Here is a 21037-nt window from a genome sequence, read left to right on the forward strand (position 1 = left end):
CTCAAGATATCCTCCTGCCTCAGGTTCCCGAGTAGCTGGGACTACAGGCTCATACCACTGTACCTGGTAATAATTAAGGTTTTGGGGAGTTGAAAGTTATGGTGCTCCTACTGAGGAAGTCAAATGTATATTTGTCTACTAACCCTCCATCCTTTTTTAAAAAAATCAATAGTCGCCGGGTGCGGCGGCTCATGCCTGTAATCCCAGCACTTTGGGAGGCTGAGGTGGAAGGATCACTTGAGTTTGAGAGTTGGAGACCAGCGTGGACAATATAGAGAGACTTCCTCCCTACTAAAAATAAAAAAAAATTTAGCTGGGCATGGTGGCACACACCTGTAGTCCCAGTTACTCCGGAGGCTGAGGTGAGAGAATCACTTGACCCTGGGAGTAAGCCCCTGTCTCAAAAAGACACCCCAAACAAACAAACAAACAAACAAACAGAACCCTCCAAAAAGAACAATCAAAAGTTAGAGTTTTCTAGGCCGGGCGCGGTGGCTCACGCTTGCAATCCCAGCACTTTGGGAGGCCGAGGCGGGTGGATCACAAGGTCAGGAGATTGAGACCATGGTGAAACCCCGTCTCTACTAAAAATACAAAAAATTAGCAGGGCGTGGTGGTGGGCACCTGTAGTCCCAGCTACTCGGAGAGGCTAAGGCAGGAGAATGGCATGAACCCGGGAGGCGGAGCTTGCAGTGAGCTGAGATCGCGCCACTGCACTCCAGCCTGGGCGACAGAGCAAGACTCCGTCTCAAAAAAAAAAAGAGCTAGAGTTTGCTAAATCATAGACTTAAAGTCATATTAGCAAAAAAAAAGACAACAAATTTTGTGTTGCCATAACAGTGTGTAAAAGTAGTCACCCAAATGAAAATCATTCAAATTAAAGGAGAGTCAGAAAAAAAGACAACAAATTTTGTGTTGCCATAACAGTGTGTAAAAGTAGTCACCCAAATGAAAATCATTCAAATTAAAGGAGAGAGTCAGAAAACACTCTGGTAACAGGATTCATCCTTCCTTTCTAACTTACCAAAATGACTCCTCTAGAGAAAACAATCTTCGTGATCCTATGTTTTCTGAGTAACAAGGTAGTTCTGCCTTCCTGATATACTAAATAAATGTTCTGATCAGAAATTAAGAGGTGATAACAAGAGTAAATCCTTCAGCCCTGATTTTTTTTTTTTAAGACAGAGTTTCACTCTTGTTGCCCAGACTGGAGTGCAATGGCACGATCTCGGCTCACCACAACCTCTGCCTCCCAGGTTCAAGTGATTCTCCTGCCTCAGCCTCCTGAGTAGCTGGGATTACAGGCATGTGCCACCATGCCCGGCTAATTTTTTTATTTTTAGTAGAGATGGGATTTCTCCATGTTGGTCAGGCTGGTCTTGAACTCCCAACCTCAGGTGATCTGCCTGCCTCGGCCTCCCAAAGTGCTGGGATTACAGGCGTTGAGCCACCGCGCCCAGCCAGCCCTGATTTTTGAATCTGTGTTCACAACAACTTTTCTTACCAATGTGTCCTTAATTACCACTGACCTTGTTATCAGGTGGTACCTTCCATATTGAAATACTTCTATTAATGTACCTTAGAATTAACATTTTCTACAAGTTGTCACAATATGCTTTATCTGAAGAATACAGAAGTATTTTTATTTCTTTTTATTTAATGATGCAAAATACAAATGCTGGCTTGATATATATTCACATATAACTTTTTCTCTCACATTTACAACTCAACAGATGGTGAATCCAGAGGAACAGCTACAATCACTATACGGAGCATACCTATAATGAAGAAAAAAAAAAAACTGTAGCATTAACCAGCAGAAATAATATTAAAATTAAACTACTCTGAATTCACCTTAGAACATCAGAAAAAGTCTAGAAAAGACCCACAAAGAGTACCAATACCTTATTTTATTTAATTTTAACAAAAAATATTTTGCCTTAAATATGAAAGAATAGCAAAAGCCATCTGGTTTGTATTTCAATGCCTATTTCATTTTTACCTCTTTTTTTTTTTTTTTTTTTTTTTGGTAGAGACAAAGTCACTATGTTGCCCAAACTCCTGGGCATATGCTATCCCACTGCCTAGGCCTCCCAAAGTACTGAGATTACAGGCGTGAGCCACCAAGCCCAGACTCATTTTATCTCTTGATTGGCTGATTAGAGTAGTGAAATGGGCAGGGTGCTAATAGAAAAAAGGCAAACGATTTGGATAATCAACAGTAAAGAGCTCAGTTTCAGAGTTATAAAATATGGAAAACAAAGGATAGTCTGTGATCACTATGTTTATTATACAGCAGATACAAGTTACTTAATCAACCCAATTATGAAAGCTGAGATTTTTAAGTGACTGTTCACTTATAAAAGGATTAATATAGGATTTTTAAAAAAGGTTTTCAGAAATACACCATATATATATATGTACACTGTATATGGTATACTTATACATATCTATAGATGAATATATTATTTATTCATTCATTTATTTTTGAGACAGAGTCTTGTTCTGTTGCCCAGGCTGGCTGGAGTGCAGTAGCCCAATATTGGCTCAATGCAACCTCCCAGCCTCTGCCTCTTGGGTTAAAGCAATTATCGTGCCTCAGCCTCCCAAGTAGCTGGGACTACGGGCGTGCACCACCATGCCTAGCTATTTTTTGTGTATTTTTAGTACTGATGGGGTTTCGCCACGTTGGCCAGGCTGGTCTCTAACTCCTTGCCTTAAGTGATCCACTCGCCTCAGCCTCTCAAAGTGTTAGGATTACAGGCGTGAGCCACTGCGCCCAGCCAGATGTATAATTTTATATATATATAAAATAAACTTTCTCTTTTAAATCACAGACCATGCAGAATAAACTATCTTGTTCATAACTAGGTTTTTTACCAGGAACTGTCCAATTGGATATTAGTTGAGTTGACAATCATAATGAAATAGTCATGCAGAAAAAAATTTAAAAATTGATTGCTCTGGCCAGGCGCAGTGGCTCACGCCTGTAATCCCAGCACTTTGGGAGGCCGAGGCGGGCAGATCACGAGGTCAAGAGATGGAGACCATCCTGGCCAACATGGGAAAAGCCCGTCTCTATCAAAAATACAAAAATTAGCTGGGCGTGGTAGCGCGCACCTGTAGTCCCAGCTACTCGAGAGGCTGAGGCAGGAGAATTGCTTGAACCTGGGAGGCGGAGGTTGCAGTGAGCCAAGATTGTGCCACTGCACTCCAGCCTGGTGGCTCCATCTCAAAAAATAAAATAAAATAAAAAGAATCGATTGCCGTTATACATTCATCACTTCTACAAATATTAAACTCCTAAATGGACCAGATGAGCAAGTTGCTGAATAAATGATAATTAATAAAATAGGTTTCTGTTCTCATGGAATTCACACTCAAGTGTACAAGATAACCAAACAGACATTAAGAAATACACACACAAAGAATAATAATTTGTCATAAGTGCTATGAAAGCAAAGTGTAAAGCACTATCAGATTTAAGAAAATAATATGATTTTGGTTTCATTCTTTTTTTTTTTTTTGAGAGGGAGTCTCACTCTGTCACCCAGGCTGGAGTGCAGTGGCACGATCTTGGCTCACTGCAAACTCTGCCTCCCGGGTTCACGCCATTCTCCTGCCTCAGCCTCGCGAGTAGCTGAGACTACAGGCGCCCGCCACAACACCTGGCTAATTTTTTTGTATTTTTGGTAGAGACAGTGTTTCACTGTGTTAGCCAGGATGGTCTTGATCTCCTGATCTTGTGATCCACCCTCCTCGGCCTCCCAAAGTGCTGGGATTACAGGCGTGAGCCACTGCGCCTGGCAGATTTTGGTTTCATTCTTAAACATACCTTTCTTTGAACAGAGTCAAAGACTAATGATTAAAAATGATTACGCTAAAAGATTCTTGAGGCTAGCAAAGTGGCTCATACCTATAATTCCAACATTTTCAGAAGCTGAGGCAAGGAGTTTGAGACCAGCCTGGCCAACAGGTCTACAAACAAACAAACAACAAACAAAAAAAACCCCAACCCCCCCAAAACAAAACCAACTGCTTGAGGCAAGGTATTACAAATTTATAAATTTGTCACAGACAGAAATATGGGTGCTAAAATGTATAAACCTAATACAAAACAAACAACAAGCTTGTTTTTCAGTATTTAAAAAAGAGGTCAAGTTAATTTGCATAATCTATTCATCCAATAAACTTGTATACTTACTACATTAGTATTTCAAAAGTTTATTCCAGCCCATTTCTTCTTTTGTACTCTAAAATATCTTCATTGTGTTGTTTGATGAGCTACAAAGAGTTAAACAGTTAAAATTAGAAATGTAATCTTCCTGGATACTTATATTTTGTAAAGGAATAAGGATAGAAAAAATAAACAACTATTCTAGTTAGAAATAAAAGGCTAAGAGATCCAAAAGTTCAAAAACCAGGAATGGTATAAACTTGCTCACCACAATGTGACATACTAAATTTGAGAAGGGAGCCCTTAAATATATATTTATTTATTTAGAGACGGAGTTTTGCTCCACCCCAGGCTGGAGTGGAATGGCGTGATCTTGGCTCACTGCAACCTCCTTCTTCTGGGTTCAAGCGATTCTCCTGCCTCAACCTCCTGAATAGCTGGGATTACAGGCGTCTGACACCATGCCTGGCTAATTTTTGTATCTTTAGTAGAGATGGGGTTTCACCATGTTGGCCAGGCTGGTCTCGAACTCTGAGCTCAGGTGATCCACCCGCCTCGGCCTCCCAAAGTGTTGGGATTACAGGCGTGAGCCACCGCACCTGGCCAAAAATTTAAATTAAACTACTGCCAAAAAATTTTACCTCATTTGGTGGGTAATAAATGTAATGAAATGGCTTATCATGAAGGGGTAAATCAATATGATACAGCACAACTTGGTTATTAAATGGGATCCAGGCTGGTTGGTGGATGCGTGTTATGCTTCTAATCTTAGAAGTGGGATACCTTGATTGAATGACCAACCCCACCACGAAACTGTATGTGTATTAATTAGATGTCATGGAGGACAGTCACATTTTTAGAACCACTGTCTGACAGAATATGCAACTGGAAAAACGGCTTATATACGATGACATTCATGGCAATCAAAGATCCAAGTTCAATCACTAGTGCTCTCAGCAGTAATTAAGCTTCTTGTTAGAGAAAACCTTAAATTAAGAATGTATAAAATTCATTATAAGCAACATTATTCAAAAAGATGAGTTACTATTAAGTTGTAAGTGACTCAAAATCTCTCACCCCTTTCCAAGTCAAAAATCTGAAACACTTCAACAAGAAAATTTAAAATATCTTAGAGCTGGGGGACAGTGGAGGAAGTCCCAAACCCATTAGATAAAAAACAAAATTTTAAATATTAATATAGCAGATACTTTAACTTTAAAAAGAAATTTTATCCCCACAGAGGCAGTGTTTCACAGTGTTTTATAGGATAGTGTGGCCTCTGAAGTCAGGAGAACTGGGTTCAGCAAACTAGTTTCTCCAAGTGTTTCTTATCTGTAACGGGTCAACAATAGTAGGTGCCACGTAGTGTTGTTGAAATGATTAAACGCAAGTTTATGTGTAAAGCATGTGGTGTGAAATTTTTTTTTTTTTTTTTTTTTGAGACAGAGTCTCGCTGTATCTCCCAGGCTGGAGTGCGGTAGCACGATCGCGGCTCACTGCAAGCTCCGCCTCCCGGATTCACACCATTCTGCTGTCTCAGCCTCCTGAACAGCTGGGACTACAGGCGCCCTTCGCTACACCTGGCTAATTTTTTTTGTATTTTTGGTAGAGACGAGGTTTCACTGTGTTAGCCAGGATGGTCTGGATCTCTTGACCTCGTGATCCGCCCACCTTGGCCTCCCAAAGTGCTGGGATTACAGGTGTGAGCCACCACGTCCGGCCTGAAAATTTTTTTAAAAAGGTCGCTACACACTATGTACAATTTCCAACAATGTATTTATACAAACATTGATTAAAACCTAATGTAAGTCTACTGGGATTCAATTTGTACAACTTGCACACTGCTGGTTTGTCCTTACAGCATCTGAAAAAGGTACCTTCATAAAACTCCAATTAGCCTCAATTCTCATTAAGAAATAAAGTATAATTACTATTGCCGGGCGTGGTGGCTCACGCCTGTAATCCCAACACTTTGGGAGGCCGAGGCGGGCGGATCACTAGGTCAGGAGATCGAGACCATCCTGGCTAATACGGTGAAACCCCGTCTCTACCAAAAATACAAAAATTAGCCGGGCGTGGTGGCGGGCGCCTGTAGTCCCAGCTACTTGGGAGGCTGAGGCAGGAGAATGGCGTGAACCCGCGAGGTGGAGCTTTCAGTGAGCCGAGATCACGCCACTGCACTCCAGCCTGGGAGACAGAGTGAGACTCCATCTCAAAAAAAAAAAAAAAAAAAAAGTATAATTACTATTTAGTAAAACTGCCATTCCTTACAAAACCATGTTAAGGAACAATAACAGAAATTTTAGTCCCATCATACTTTTTCAATGTTGCTGAAATCTTAATTTCTTTTTAGTCCTTGGGATTTCTCTTATGGAAAAATATGTATCAGCGATTATATAAATATCCTACTGTTATGAGAGTTTCACTGCCATACAACATATAACAGCACCATTCAATCTCGCAATGTTCTGTCATTCCCTTACCACGCTGGTGTAGTCTCACGACATCCGGGAGTAAAGTACTTACATAGATCCACAAGAAGACAGTGGTGCCCAAGGTGAACCCAACTTTCAGCCAGTCAGGTTTGGCATTCGGCGGCTCTCGCACGTAGAACTTTGATCGCACTGAAGCTAAAAGGGGAAGAGGGTCTGTAAATTTGTAACTTACTGCCTTGTAGGGAAAAAACCCTAACATTTACGTGCGTATTATCGCATTTAATTCTCCCTTCAACTCCCCCATCTCCCACTTAAACAGCCAAGGAAATAGAGGTTCAAAGAGATCAAGTACCTCGCCCAGGGCCACTGGCGAGTTAGACAGGACGCACCTGTCCTGTCCGAGGCTTTCAAAGCCTCGTTTAAGGGCTTGCGGACCCTCAGACGACTCGGGAGTGGTCATGTAAGAGGCGCCCCGGGGAGGGTGTCTCCTCTCCCGGTTTACGGGACCTAACGTACAGAGGTGGGGAAGGCAAGGACCCGAAGTCCACTTACAAAGGCCAAGAGTGGTCAGGTTGAACTTGGATAAGTGCTAGAGGCGGGTGATGGGGAGCAGAGAGCCCTGCGTAGGGGACAGGCGTGGGCTGGGCCTTGGGTCGTCTGCCGGCGAAGGTCACTGCAGGACGAACCCGGGCCGCTGCCGCCTCCTGCACCCGTGGGCTGGGTCCGCCTTAGGAGGGGTAATCTGAGGGTCGAGTCGGCCTGCACGAGGAGGATACTCACGGCCGCTCGGGAGCCTGGCGGGGGCCAGCAGCCGGGAGAGGGGACGCAGCAAGGCGGACGGCGCCATCTTGCGTGGCCCAGCTCAGTCTCTCCGAGTTGGCAACAGAACCAGCGCCACCTGGCGGCCGGAAGTGCGGGACTCGAGGGCTCTGCAGCAGAGCTCCGTGGGGGCGTCAACGTGAATTCCAGCACGGCAAGGTTCTCTAGCACCCCGGCCTCAGCCTTCTGTCTATACAGTGGAATTAGGAAGAAAACAATTAAAAGAAAAAAGAGTTTACCTATTCTCTGTCCTCTGGGGGTTTTTCACCCCATCTCTACGGCTATTCATCAAGAGGTTTATTAAAATTTTCCTACATGAGCCAGAAGAAAGAAAAGTGTCGTGCTGAATAATAACTAGCATTTGGATTGAATTCTGTGGTCCAGGCATGGTGCATTAATGTATCATATGGTTTACATTCATTGTCTTATTTCATCTTCAAAACGAGCACATATCATGCCGTGGTTATAAGCCTCAATTTACAGATGAAGCTTAAAGAAGACAGCTACTCATCCAAGGTGACATATTATATTTTATAGTTGAAAAGATCTCTTAACACTTACCATTTACACTCACGATCATACTGAAGCCTCACAAACCTGTGAAGTAGAATTAGTGCCTTAGGTAGGCTTAAGATCACATAGATGGCAGAGGTGGGATAGAGTTTGAGGTCTTCTGACTCCAGATCTAGTGATCCTCATTAGCCCACCTAACAGACTTGGACCACCCTAGACCATAAGCTGTAGAATCAGCGTTCAAAGCCATTCTGCTCACCACTTTTTAGCTCTATGATTTCTAGGCAAATTACTTAACCTCTCTATACCTAAGTTTTACATCTGTAACATAAAACCTATAGGGTTGCTGAGAAGCTTAAACAAGTGTCTGGTAGTAGTAAACAATTTATTTGGTTTTGCCTATTAAAGACATCGTTCTGAGGAATAGGTTTTATCTTGCACAGTTGAGCCAGATCATTGTACATTCAATTCAGTTCAATCTGATGTCTAAAGACCAGTAAAAATATTTATAGGTAACAGACAATACATTTTGACCCTTTAAAACTAATCCTTTAAACTTTATGTCATTAATTTTAAAACCAAAATAAATGTTAGCAAATCTCCTATATTCTCTTTAGCAATGTTATTTTAAGATCTTTTTTAACCAAAAATTATTGACCAAAAAGTCAATTAATTGCACTGTGTTTTCTGGCTCATTTTAACATGCAAATAGTGGCTAAATGGATTGCTAAATTGTGAGTCACTTTAGTTTGTAACCTAGTTTGAGCCTCCTGGACTCATGCTCAAGTAAGTAAACTACCCAACGAATGTGCTGAGCCAGTTGTTGGTTTGCCACTTATTGTCCACTCAGCAACCTGTCAGTTGTATATCCTTTCTACACCATCCGTTGGAAGCTTGTCCTGACGAAGCTTTTGCTAGTATCCAACAAGTTGAAACAGATGCTACCTTTAGTCAGAGTATTCAGAACCAGTAAGCAAATTACTAATTTCAGTACTGCTATTGAGAAAGACTGCTTTGTTCTTTTTCAGAGCTTTGGCCCTTGTATCCTTTTACTAGTGTGTATTTTGGGAAAGTGATGAAGTATAAGCACATTTTTCTCACCATATTAGAGCTGATGGGAACTGTACACTTGGAGTACCCAGCTGTATGTGAAACTGCATCTAGAAAAGAATCCTGATTAAGTAATTCCAGCTAGGAACTAATATCTATAATATTTTGTTAGAAGTTGCTTCATAACATTCATGTAAGCATCTTCAGAATTTGAACACTAAAATCTTATTTATGATCCAGGTGAAAAGAGAGAGGATTTGAGTTAGCAGCTAGAAAAGCAAAGTTTCAGTCCAAGATTTTTCCACTGGGAAAAAATCACATCTCCCAAGGAAGGTAAAAAAAGAGCAAGAATTGAAAAACAGTATAAAATGCAAAAAACAAAACAAAAAATCCGTATTTTTATTGATACAGCATGCATGAGAATACTATGAATCAAACTTAGGACTTGGGCCAGTCACAGTGGCTCAGGCCTCTAATCCTAGCACTTTGTGAGAACGAGGTAAATGGATTGCCTGAGTCCAGGAGGTCAAGACTGGCCTGTGCAACATAGGTAGATAACTATCTCTACAAAATGATTTTTTAAAAAATTAGCTGGCTGTGGTGGTGCATGTCTGTGGTTCCAGCTACTCGGGAGGCTGAGGTAGGAAGATCGCTTGGACCTGGGAGGTGAGGCTACAGTAAGCCAAGACTCTGCCACTGCACTCCAGCCTCGGTGACACAGTGAGACCCTGTCACAAAAACAAAACAAAACAAAAGAAAAAAACCAACAACCTCCCACCTCCCCACACACCAAGATGTATCTATAAGTTTTTATTTTTTAAGACTCAGCAGCTGGGCGCCCTGGCTCACGCCTGTAATCCCAGCACTTTGGGAGGCTGAGGCGGGTGGATCACCTGAGGTCGGGAGTTCAAGACCAGCCTGACCAACATGGAGAAACCCTGTCTCTACTAAAAATACAAAATTAGCCGGGCATGGTGGTGCATGCCTGTAATTCCAGCTACTCGGGAGGCTGAGGCAGGAAAATCGCTTGAACCCAGGAGGCAGAGTTGCGGCGAGCTGAGATCGCACCATTGCACTCTAGCCTGGGCGACAAGAGCGAAACTCTGTCTCAAAAAAAAGATTCAGCAGCAGGCCGGGTGTTGGGGCTCACATCTATAATCCCAGCACTTTGGGAGGCTGAGGTGGGTGGATTGCTTAAGCCCAGGAGTTCAAGAGTAGCCTGGGCAACATTGAGAAATCCTGTCTATACACACACACAAAAAAACCCAGAAGCAATAGCAAATTGTTAACATTTGTTAAATCTAGGTGACAAATACATGAATTTCTTTTATATTGTTTCTTTTTTTTTTTTGGAACAAGGTCTCAGCTCTGTTGCCCAGGCTGGAGAGCAGAGGTGTCATCACAGATCACTGCAGTCTCGACCTCTGGGGCCGAAGGAATCTTCCCACCCAAGCCCACAAAGTAGCTGGGACTACAGGCTCACAGCAGCACACCTGGCAAATTTTAAAATTTTTTTGTAGAGACAGGGTCTCACTATGTTGCCCAGGTTGGTCTCAAACTTCTGGGCTCAAGCGATCTTCCTGCCTCAGCCTCCCAAAGTGTCGGGATTATAGGTATGAGGCATTATGCCTGGCCTATGTTTTTTTTTTTTTGAGATGGAGTCTCACTCTGTTGTCCAGGCTGGAGTGCAGTGGTGCCATCTTGGCTCACTGCAACCTCCACCTCCCAGGTTCAAGCGATTGTCCTGCCTCAGCCTCCTGAGTAGCTGGGGTTACAAGCACGCACCACCACACCCGGCTAATTTTTGTACTTTTAGTAGAGACGGGGTTTCACCATGTTGGTCAGGCTGGTCTTGAACTCCTGACCTTGTGATCTGCCCGCCTCAGCCTCCCAAAGTGCTGGGATTACAGGCGTGAGCCACCAAGCCCAGCCTTTTCTTTTTTTTTTTTAAATAAGATCCAAGTACTTAAGATGTAACAGTCTCAATAGAGAACATCTTACATATATGGAGAAATTTCACTCAACATATCCCTTTTGTAGAATTAAAGTTTGCAAGGTAAATGATTTTATTTCTTTCTTTTTGGTTAATATTTTTTAGAGTTGGCATTTGGAACATAGTGACATGCAAGCACATGGGGTAAGATGAATTAACTATCATCAGCAGCAGCAGTGGCAGCATATAGCCTTGGATATGTTAACTTTCTGAAAGCATGGCTGTTACTTACAGTATAACTCAAATGGGATCTCTCTTTGTGAAACTGTGGTGATCAGAGTAAATATATATTTTTTTATTCAATTCAGGCTACTGTGTGGTCAGACTGTTATCTGTAGGTGCATTTTAACTAGCAAATGAATCAGTTAAATGTTGAATCAGACTAGTATTTGCCGAGCCTTTAAAATTGCCATTTCTTTGTCATCGCCCAAAAAGAATGTAACATTTGCCAAACTCTATTTCTGGCTCATCTAATCAGGTACTCAGGTTCTGGTGGAAGCTACTGATTGTTTCAAAGACCAGAAATTTTCTTCCTCTGAAGGAAAATAGAATATTCTTTACAGGAGAAATTTAGAGAACTATAGCAAATAGTATTGCTGTAGGGATTTTTGGATATGAAGCCAGAGATTTGGATATGAAGCCAGAGATTTGGAAATCCAAGCTAAAACTATCAACTGCATTTAGACTATTTTTCTGTCTTTCAATAGTTCAGACAGTTGAAAGACCTCTTGGGGCAGTGAATTTTGCAGGTTATTAGTAAGTAACAGCTTAAAAATGAATTATAAGCTTGTTCTTAGTTTTATAAAGTTAAGGTTAAAATACTGGCCATATTTCAAACTGAAACATAGTTTCCTGTATATATGATTTTTCTCAAACTTTTGAAGAGAGATCACAGAATTTAAGGAAACTCCAGGATTTGACTGTTAAAAACCTTATTTATGACCTCGGTGAAGGGAGAGGACAATCAATATAGCAGCTAGAAAACCCAAGTTTATATTGGGAAACATATATCTCAACTCACACCTTTCAGGGACAGTTAAGAGAAGTTTGAAAATTAAAATATCTTTGTAAATAAATTTAAAACAGTAAAAAACACGTACATAACATATTGTTTAATAATTCATGATGCAAAGAATGCTACAGAGTGAAATCAGGATTTGGAAAGAGGTAATCAAAAACCAAAGGTTAAAAGTGGCTCATATAACTTGATCTAAAATTTTTAGATCAATGGAATGCCACTTTGAAAAAGTTTTACTGTCAGCTGTTAATGAAATGACTTACATTTTTGGAAGGACTCCTATTCGGTATGTAGTCTGACCTCGCCTACTCGAGTAGTTCCCTCTAGTATCCTTGCCAGTCTTTGGCTTCTAAGATCTGAGAATTTCTGGGGATGGGGACTTCGAGTCACAATATTAAGAACTAGTTTGAAGCCAGCTCCAGGGTAGTCTGTCTTTAAGTCTCCACTACTCCGCTCCAAGGTGACTCATAAGGTCGGTCCGTCAACTCTGCATTATATGGCCTCAACAACGAAATTAAAACACATACTTTAACCTCCAGAGGCTCCTTTGGCAGTGCAAATATGTCACTTCGGATCTGACTAACTACCTTTCCAGGCTGATCTTAAGCAACATTCACCAAATTACCGATACGACAGCCAGGCCCATTTCATCGGTCAAGCTCTTTCACGATTTTCAGACTCTGTTAAGCCCCTTTCTCCCCTGGGCTGTTAACAAGTCTCCACTGCGGTGAAGCTTTTTTCATTTTCCACTCCGCCTCTGCTCCTTAAATTAGGCATTTCGTCCATGATCAACTACAGCGCTTCTCAAACACCTACACCTGTATTTTAGCACTTTGGGCTCAAACGATGATCACACAGTGAGCGAGACTCTTTCCAAGGAATGAAAGGTCAATCTAGCAGGAAGGCGCCAGAGAGGCTGTTTTTGATGAGGAGGCGGTGTGAACCGTACTTGCCTAGCCTCCCGTAGCTCCGCGGGCGCTTCGAGGGCACCACGCACTGAAATGATGGGCGGGGCCTGCCCCGACCCTCCCGGCCTCCACAGGCGGGCCAGCCTCCAGGTTTCCCGGCAAGCTCCGAAACCCAGAGGAGGTGGGGAAAGGAGGTCACCGCGCCTGCGTGTTAGGAAGCGTGACCCGGGTGGGAAAACCCTCCGCGTCCGCCATTTTGGCTGCCTCTGTCGGTCTGTTCAGTTACCACGTGAACCGCCGACGGAGACCCGTAGTGGGGGAGGCGGCGGCAGCGTTAAGTGAGAAAGGAAAAAAGACAACGAGGAAAAAGGAGGTGTCCGGGTAGGGCAACGCGGCGACACCCGAGGCCTGGTGGTGGCGGCGGATCGAGATATTCAAGGCTGAAGCAGCTACGGAACGGCAGCGGCGGCGGTCGGACAAACTGACTGACCGAGCCGGGTGGTGGCGGGAGCAGCGGGAGCAGCCGGAACGATGCCGGCCGTGAGCCTCCCGCCCAAGGAGAATGCGCTCTTCAAGCGGATCTTGGTAAGTGTGAGGCTCCGGGCAAGCAGTGGGGAGGATTTAGCCGGTAACCGGGCCTGTCACCCCTAACCTCGGCCCGGCGGGCACTGAGCCACTCCCGCCCGGGACCCCGCCTTCATAGCCCTCGTCAGGCCGAATGCATTGCTTTGCTCCCTCTCTGTGGTTCCTACTATGGCCCGCGCGCCAGGGACCACAGGCTTCTTCATTCCATCCCCACGCTTGAGGCCCTGGTTCCGGACTAGGCCCCGACCTCCCGGCTTCTAGACTGCCGGTTCTCATTCTCCCCGATTTGGAGGAGAAGAGGCCCGGCCTTTGGCGGGCAAGTGGGCGACACCGGCAGGAGTCGCGGCCCGGTTGGTGTGGGAACCCTGCTGGCAGGCCGGGGTGGCACCCTTGGAAGGAACAGGTGGTGCGGATGCAGCAGGCTCATTCATTGCCTAAACGCGGTTCTCCCTCCATCATCTGTCCCTCCCTCTTCCTCCTCTCTTGGGATTCACCTGTCTCCGCCCGGCCCGGGGTCACCGAATGACCTGAGAGGAGGGAAAGAAGGAGTTCAGAGAAGGAAAGAAAGCTTTTCAAACGACTACCTCCTTGTAGTCAGTTGCATACTGGAGTCTTCAGCTCCTCTGCCTCCGTTGTTCTCGTTTCTGGAGTAGGGATGAGGCATTTATTTCTTAGTTTCCGAGCGGGAAACAGCCCCACCCCGTCACTCTTCTCGGGAGGTGGGGCCCATTGCGAGGGGGCGGTTCGGTAGGAAGTAAAAAGTTGAGTCTTCAGTTGAAACGTTCCAGACCTAGACTTTTCTTATACACTGAAGTATATTAACACATGCAAAAACTTACCAGAGAAAAGAGAATATAAGAACTTTTGAGATGGATTTTGTTGACGCTAGCTCAGACTTATTCCCTACATTTCAAATGTGTGCAGTTTGCATTTTTTTAAACCATAAATGCATTGATGTTTGCAGGGACTGTTTACATTGTAAAATATGTCCTGTAGCCTTGGAGCTATAATTAACACATTGTAGCACATTTTTTGTTTGGCATTTAGTATGTGGGTTCCCCCTTTCACGCAAACGTTTTCTTATGATAGAATTAACTGTATTTGCCAAATTTAAGACTTTTAAAATTTGGGATGTGTGTGTGAAAGTGTTAGCCTTTTCCCCCGCAGTTATAATTTATTTCACCTGTTTGAAAAGTAGAACAACTCTGGGGATTCAGTTTTTCTAGAAATAAATAATCATCCATTTGAACTAACTTTGATTTTACAAAAGTGTCCATATGCCCTACAGATTTAGTGAATTCATTTTGAAAAACATTAGAAAGTCACATCCAGTGTCGCAAAACTGTTACCTTGAAATTCTTACTGGAATTTTGTTTTGTTTTAAGACTAAGAGTGTAGGTGGAGCTGTAAAATAGTTTTAGGAAAAAAGTTACTTTTAAACCCTTAAAAAGACTAATTGGTGTGCAGGTAGAACTGTAACATAAGTTTAGAATAGCAATTTATCTTTAATCTCTTCTTCACAATTCTTTATTTTGAAAAAAATGAAACTGAAAAGTTGAGAGAACAAGGAACACTCATAAACCTTTACTTAAATTTATTTACCATATATGCTTTCTCTCTCCCTATGTATATGTATATATACATTTGTATAAAAGTAAGTTGTAGACGTAAAACTTATCTCTAGGCTGGGCACGGTGTCTCATGCCTGTAATCCCAGCACTTTGGGAGGCTGAGGCAGATGGATCACTTGAGGTCAGGAGTTCGAGACCAGGCTGGCCAACGTAGTGAAATCCTGTCTCTACTGAAAATACAAAAATTAGTCAGGCATGGTGGTGTTCGCCTGTAGTCCCAGCTACTAGGGTGGCTGAGGCACAAGAATCGCTTGAACCCAGGAGGTGGAGGTTGCAGTTCCAGCCTTGGCAACAGAGGAAGACTGTCTCAAAACAAAAACAAAAAACTTCATCTCTAAATACTTAAGCAAGCATCTCCTAAGAATAAGGACATCGTCTTGTATACTTATAACAATCATTCTCTAATATTGTCTAATATCTCGTTCATACTGAGATTTTCTCAAGTGTTAGCACTTTTTTTTTTTTTTTTTTTTTGAGACGGAGTCTCGCTCTGTCGCCCAGGCTGGAATGCAGTGGCGCGATCTCGGCTCACTGCAAGCTCCGCCTCCTGGGTTGACGCCATTCTCCTGCCTTAGCCTCCCAAGTAGCTGGGACTACAGGTGCCCGCCACCATGCCTGGCTAATTTTTCGTATTTTTTAGTAGAGACGGGGTTTCACCATGTTAGCCAGGATGGTCTCAATCTCCTGACCTAGTGATCCGCCCGCCTCGGCCTTCCGAAGTGCTGCGATTACAGGCGTCAGCCACCGCGCCCGGCCAAGTGTTAGCACTTTTTAAATAAATCAAACTTTTAATTTTGAGAAGACTGTAATAATCACGTAGTTTAAGGAATAATACAGCGCACTTTACTCAGTTTTCCCAACACTAATACCTTGCAAAACCATGGTTCATTATTATAACATTGATACAATCCACCAGTCTTATTCAGATTTCCCCAGTTTACTTGTACACGTGTGTGAGTGCTCGCGCACGCGGGTGCAGTCATCCCTTGGTATCTGTCGGGGGTTGATTTCAGGATCCCGCGAGATTCCAAAATTTGCGGGTGTTTGAGTCCCTTATGTAAAGTGGTGTAGTATTTGCATATAACCTATGCGAATGTATACTTTAAATATCTCTAGATTACTTATAATACCTAATGCAATATTACTGTTATATAGTTACACTGTATTTTAAAAATTTGTATTTTTTATTGTATTTTTAAAAATAGTTTTTACCTATGGATGCAGACACCAAGGATAATGAGAGCTGACTGTATTTACTTCTATGCAGCGTTATCCCATGTATAGATTGCACCACTACAATTAGGCTACAGAACAGTTCCTTCAGTCCAAAGTACCCCCCTCTGTTGCCCTTTTAGAACCACATCCATTATCTCTCCCACCACCCTCCCATCCCCTCTCGCTGCAGGCTCCAGCAACCAGTACATGTCCTCTGTTTGTATGATTTTGCCATTCTTTTGGGTTTAGAGATAGAGTCTTCCTCTGTTGCCCAGGCTGGAGTGTAGTGGCTATTTATAGGCTCTATCAAAAGGGCACTGTAACCTCAAACTACTGGACTCAAGCAGTCCTCCCACTTCAGCCTCCAGAGTAGGGGGGATCACTACAGGGCTACTACATCCAGCTAATAGTTTATTCCTTTTTATCGCCAAGTAGTATTCCATGATATGGATGTACCACAGTGTGTTTAACCATCCATATAATAGCAATTTTTGATTAAACATCTTAATTTTTTTGTGATAGTGTTAGTGGGGGCAAAAACCTGTAAGTTTATTGCCAAAATCACAGTGCTGAAGATCTATTAAGTTATATGTGAGAGAAATGTGGAAGTCACTAAATGAAAGAAGAGTAAAGGAGCTAAAATGTCCTTGTTGTTCTCATACATTAGGAATGAAGAAGGTGTTACTGACCAAAAGGATAGTATTGATTTTTTGAAATTGCTTCTGTTTCTTGAGATTCAATAGTAAGTTAGTGCTTTTAAGATTTTTTTTTTTTTTGCCCGGTCTGATAAAGGAAATGTTGGACATAATGTGATGTGTGTGCTCTATGTAATCAAGTGTTGCTAGGTTGGTAACTTGTTGTTTTTTTTTTTTTTGAGACGGAGTTTCGCTCTTGTTGCCCAGGCTGGAGGGCAATGGCATGATCTCGGCTCACCGAAACCTCTGCCTCCTGGGTTCAAGCAATTCTGCCTCAGCCTCCTGAGTGGCTGGGATTACAGGCGTGTGCCACCACACCTAGCTAATTTTGTATTTTTAGTAGAGATGGGGTTTCTCCATGTTGTTCAGGCTCGTCTCGAACTCCCAGCCTCAAGTGATCCACCTGCCTTGGCCTCCCAAAATGCTGGGATTACAGGCCTGAGCCACTGCTCCTGGCTGCTTGGTAACTTGTTAAATCATTCCTGCATCATTCAACTTTTGAGCTGCTACTTTGTTAGTTGTACTGTACTTGTTATGATAAACTTAAGTAGGAAATACAGTTAGTTTGTATTTCAAAATAAACATTTTTTTCCTTAAATTTTTAATGGAAACCTGCTTTACACATAAGTTTGCAAAAATTTTAGAGTTTCTGCAGTGGATTTGCCTGGCTTGATCTAGTCTAGTTGATCTCTAAAATTCAGTTTTGTTGTATATTTTTCTCTTTTTTCCAATATTACTCTTCTGTTTTCTGACTAAAGCGTTGTCCTAAGTTAGTCAAAATGCTTGCATAATGTTTCTTGCTGATAATTTGTCTAGAAAAAGGGTGGGATGAATTTAATGTGACATATACTATGTAAGAGTTTATTTTATTTTGTTTGTTTTTTGAGACAGTTTTGCTCTGTCACCCAGGCTGGAGTGCAGTGGTGTGATCTTGGCTCACTGCAACCTCCACCTCCTGGGTTCATGCCTCAGCCTCCCAAGTAGCTGGGATTACAGGCGCCTGCCACCACACTCGGCTAATTTTTTTTTTGTATTTTTGGTAGAGATGGTGTTTCACCTGTTGGCCAGGCTGGTCTTGAACTAGTGACCTCAAGTGTTCTGCCTGCCTCGGCCTCCCAAAGTGCTGGGATTACAGGCATGAGCCACTGCACCCGGTCCTATGTAAGAGTTTAAGGAAGACTTGTGTTTGCCAGAAGCTGGTTTTTTTTTTTTTTGGTCTGGTTTTTGTTTTGTTTTGTAATTACAAACTGTTTTAACTTATTTGGAAAATTAAGTCATTAGAAAATTGTGGCCTTTGCCTACTGTTGATGCTATTTGTTTATCTAAAAGTTTGAGAAGGTTACCAGATATTTATACCACTTTGTTAGGATCTAGGTTAAGGGTAGGAAAAATGAGGTTGCCAGAGTAGAACAAAATCCACACCTTAGATTTTAACCTGCTTGGAAAAGGTGGACATACCCTAATGCCTTTCAATCAAGTGTTGGTAGGTTGGTTGCTGTTGCTGCTGCTTCCTTCTCTCTTTTTTGCTCTTCAAATGTTAATGTCAGTTATAAGAAAAATCTAAGTTGGGAATAGTTAAAATATTGTACATCAATAAATGTAGTTTTGGACTTTAGCCTGAATGATTTAAATTGTTAGTTGTAAGTGTTAAAGGACAGAATTTTTCTTTCCTAGAAAAGTGGTGAGAGAAGTTAAAATAGCATGATGATTATGTTTGTGATTTGTCACTATTTGCCAGGTAAAATGAGAAATCTACCATTTGCCAGGCTCTGCTCTAGGTGCTTTAGAATAGCACTGCACAGTAGAATTTTCTGTGATGATGGAAATATTTGTTATCTGCTCTAATATGATAGCCATTGGCCATGTGTAGGTTTGTTTTTTGTTGTTTTTGTTAAGACAGGGTCTAACTCTATCACACAGGCTGGAGTGCAGTGGTTTCATCACGGCTCACTGCAGCCTCCACCTCCCGGGCTCAAGCTATCCTCCTAGCTCAGTCTCCCGAGTAGCTGCGACTACAGGCGTGCCACTACGCCTGGCTAATTTTTGTATTTTTAGAGACGGGGTTTCGCCATGTTGGCCAGGCTAGTCTTGAACTCCTGGGATCAAGCAGTCCTCCTGCCTTGGCTTCCCAAAGTGCTGGGATTACAGATGTGAGCTACTGTGCCTGGCCTGGCCACATGTAATTATTGCACACTTGAAATATGGCTAGTGCAACTGAGGAAATGAATTTTTAATTAATCTTAATTTAAATTCAAATAGTCACATGTGGTGAATGGTTACCGTTTTGGACACAGCATGCTTTATTTAGAGTCCTTTCTTAATTCTCAAAACTTTTCAAGGTGGGGACATTTTTATTAAGCAAACAGACTGAGATTAAGGTCAACAGCTAGTGTTAGTTACAGTCTGGAATAAAACTTTTTTTCTTTTCAGGGCACTTAACATCACACCTGCCTAGTGTTTAACTATTTAGGGGAGGGGTGTAGGAGGAGGGTGAGGGAATTCTTTGTTAGGCAAAGGAGTAGTAATACTTATTAGGTGGCTGTATACATTGTATAATAAGTAAATTATTATTATTATTATTTTTATTATTTTTTTTTTGAGACGGAGTCTCACTCTGTTGCCCAAGCTGGAGTGTAGTGGTGCAATCTCGGCTCATTGCATGCTCTGCCTCCCGGGTTCACGCCATTCTCCTGCCTCAGCCTCCTGAGTAGCTGAGACTACAGGTGCCTGCCACCACACCCAGCTAATTTTTTGTATTTTTAGTAGAGACAGGGTTTCACCGTGTTAGCCAGGATGGTCTCGATCTCCTGACCTCCTGATCTGCCTGCCTTGGCCTCCCAAAGTGCTAGGATTACAGGCATGAACCACCGCGCCTGGCCCATTGTATAATAGGTAAATTATTTTATGTGATTTATTTTCTTTGGGAAAGTTAATGTTTCTGCTAGTTAATGATACTTAGTTTAGCTTTAGTTGCTGATGAAATTTAGATTAGGAATTGTTAGAAAGTAGGTGTCCATATGCACATGAAAGTTTAACTGATTAATTTCTTTGTGACAGAATTCCAGTTTTGCAACTAAGAGTGGACAGTAACTTTGAAATTGGTTTTAATATACTTTTGCTTGTACTTCATATATTTAGAATATAACAAAAAATCAAAAAATGGAAACAAAGTTTGGTCTGTTCTGAAATCCCATTCTGTACATAGTAGTTAATCATAAGTTTATTTATTTTTTTGAGATGGAGTCTCACTTTTGTTGTCCAGGCTGGAGTACAGTGGCGTGATCTCAGCTCACTGCACTCTCCGACTCACTGCAACCTCCACCTCCCAGGCTCAAGTGATTCTCCTGCCTCAGCCTCCCCAGTAGCTGGGATTACAGGTGTCCACCACCACACCCAGCTAATTTTTGTATTTTTAGTACAGACAGGGTTTCGCCATGTTGGCGAGGCTGGTCTCAGACTGCTTACCTCGGGTGATCCACCCACCTCAGCCTCCCAAGTGCTGGGATTACAGGCGTGACCCACTGCACCCTGCCGGTAATCGTAAATTTAAACTCGGATAAATTATTCCTTAAAAGTATACCAGAAAACAAAATGCAGTTTTGCTATTTTATATATGTGTATATAATGTGTATATAATTATTATAAAAATTACAAAATGATTTTTCTGTAAAAATCGAGTGAGGGCCGGGCACGGTGGCTCACGCCTGTAATCCCAGCACTTTGGGAGGCTGAGGTGGGTGGATCACCTGAGGTCAGGAGTTCGAGACCAGCCTGGCCAACGTGGTGAAACTCCGTCTCTACTAAAAATATGAAACTTAGCTGGGCGTGGTTGCAGGCGCCTGTAATCCCAGCTACTCGGGAGGCTGAGGCGGGAGAATCATTTGAACCCAAGAGGTGGAGGTTGCAGTGAGCCGAGATCGCGCCATTGCTCTCCAGCCTGGGGGACAAGAGTGAAACTTCGTCTCAAAAAAAAAAAAAATCTAGTGAGAAGTGAAAAT

General features: G+C 42.5%; 2 protein-coding genes across 9 annotated transcripts in view; one reads left to right on the forward strand and one right to left on the reverse strand.

Annotated features, from left to right (window-relative positions):
• Positions 1 to 1637: 1637 nt before the first annotated feature.
• NDUFC1 (NADH:ubiquinone oxidoreductase subunit C1) lies at positions 1638 to 14226 on the reverse strand. 7 transcript variants are annotated; one of them, XM_063603911.1, is made up of 7 exons: positions 12269 to 12998; positions 9046 to 9104; positions 7993 to 8028; positions 7393 to 7621; positions 6704 to 6807; positions 4205 to 4284; positions 1638 to 1778 (listed from the first exon to the last, which is right to left on the reverse strand). In XM_063603911.1, exons 4-6 carry the CDS (start codon positions 7457 to 7459, stop codon positions 4225 to 4227), a joined length of 231 nt encoding a protein of 76 aa, XP_063459981.1. In that variant the 5' UTR covers positions 7460 to 7621; positions 7993 to 8028; positions 9046 to 9104; positions 12269 to 12998; the 3' UTR covers positions 1638 to 1778; positions 4205 to 4224. The 7 variants fall into 7 exon arrangements, with proteins under 7 accessions (XP_063459981.1, XP_057158146.1, XP_057158145.1 ...); XM_057302163.2 differs by lacking the exons at positions 9046 to 9104; positions 12269 to 12998 and adding an exon at positions 14083 to 14219; XM_057302162.1 differs by lacking the exons at positions 7993 to 8028; positions 12269 to 12998 and adding an exon at positions 14083 to 14145.
• NAA15 (N-alpha-acetyltransferase 15, NatA auxiliary subunit) overlaps positions 13086 to 21037 on the forward strand; it is an 88368-nt gene continuing 80416 nt past the window's right edge. The window contains exon 1 of one of the 2 annotated variants that reach the window (XM_008974114.4): positions 13086 to 13498. In XM_008974114.4, coding sequence (XP_008972362.1) covers positions 13445 to 13498 — 54 coding nt within the window. In that variant the 5' untranslated portion in view covers positions 13086 to 13444. The remainder of the gene's footprint in view (positions 13499 to 21037) is intronic. The other variant, XM_003820670.6, reaches the window with a different exon arrangement.

Source organism: Pan paniscus, chromosome 3, assembly GCF_029289425.2.
Source record: "Pan paniscus chromosome 3, NHGRI_mPanPan1-v2.0_pri, whole genome shotgun sequence".
Classification (NCBI taxonomy): Eukaryota; Metazoa; Chordata; class Mammalia; order Primates; family Hominidae; genus Pan; species Pan paniscus.

Bases quoted from the DNA above. Each gene is read 5' to 3' on its own strand.
- NDUFC1 (XM_008974116.5), bottom strand. From the start codon at position 7,459: ATGGCGCCGTCCGCCTTGCTGCGTCCCCTCTCCCGGCTGCTGGCCCCC. The intron at 6,808-7,392 runs GTGAGTATCCTC...TTCCCCTTTTAG, and splicing joins CGCCAGGCTCCCGAGCGGCC to CTTCAGTGCGATCAAAGTTC. The intron at 4,285-6,703 runs GTAAGTACTTTA...AACTCTTTGTAG, and splicing joins CTGTCTTCTTGTGGATCTAT to CTCATCAAACAACACAATGA.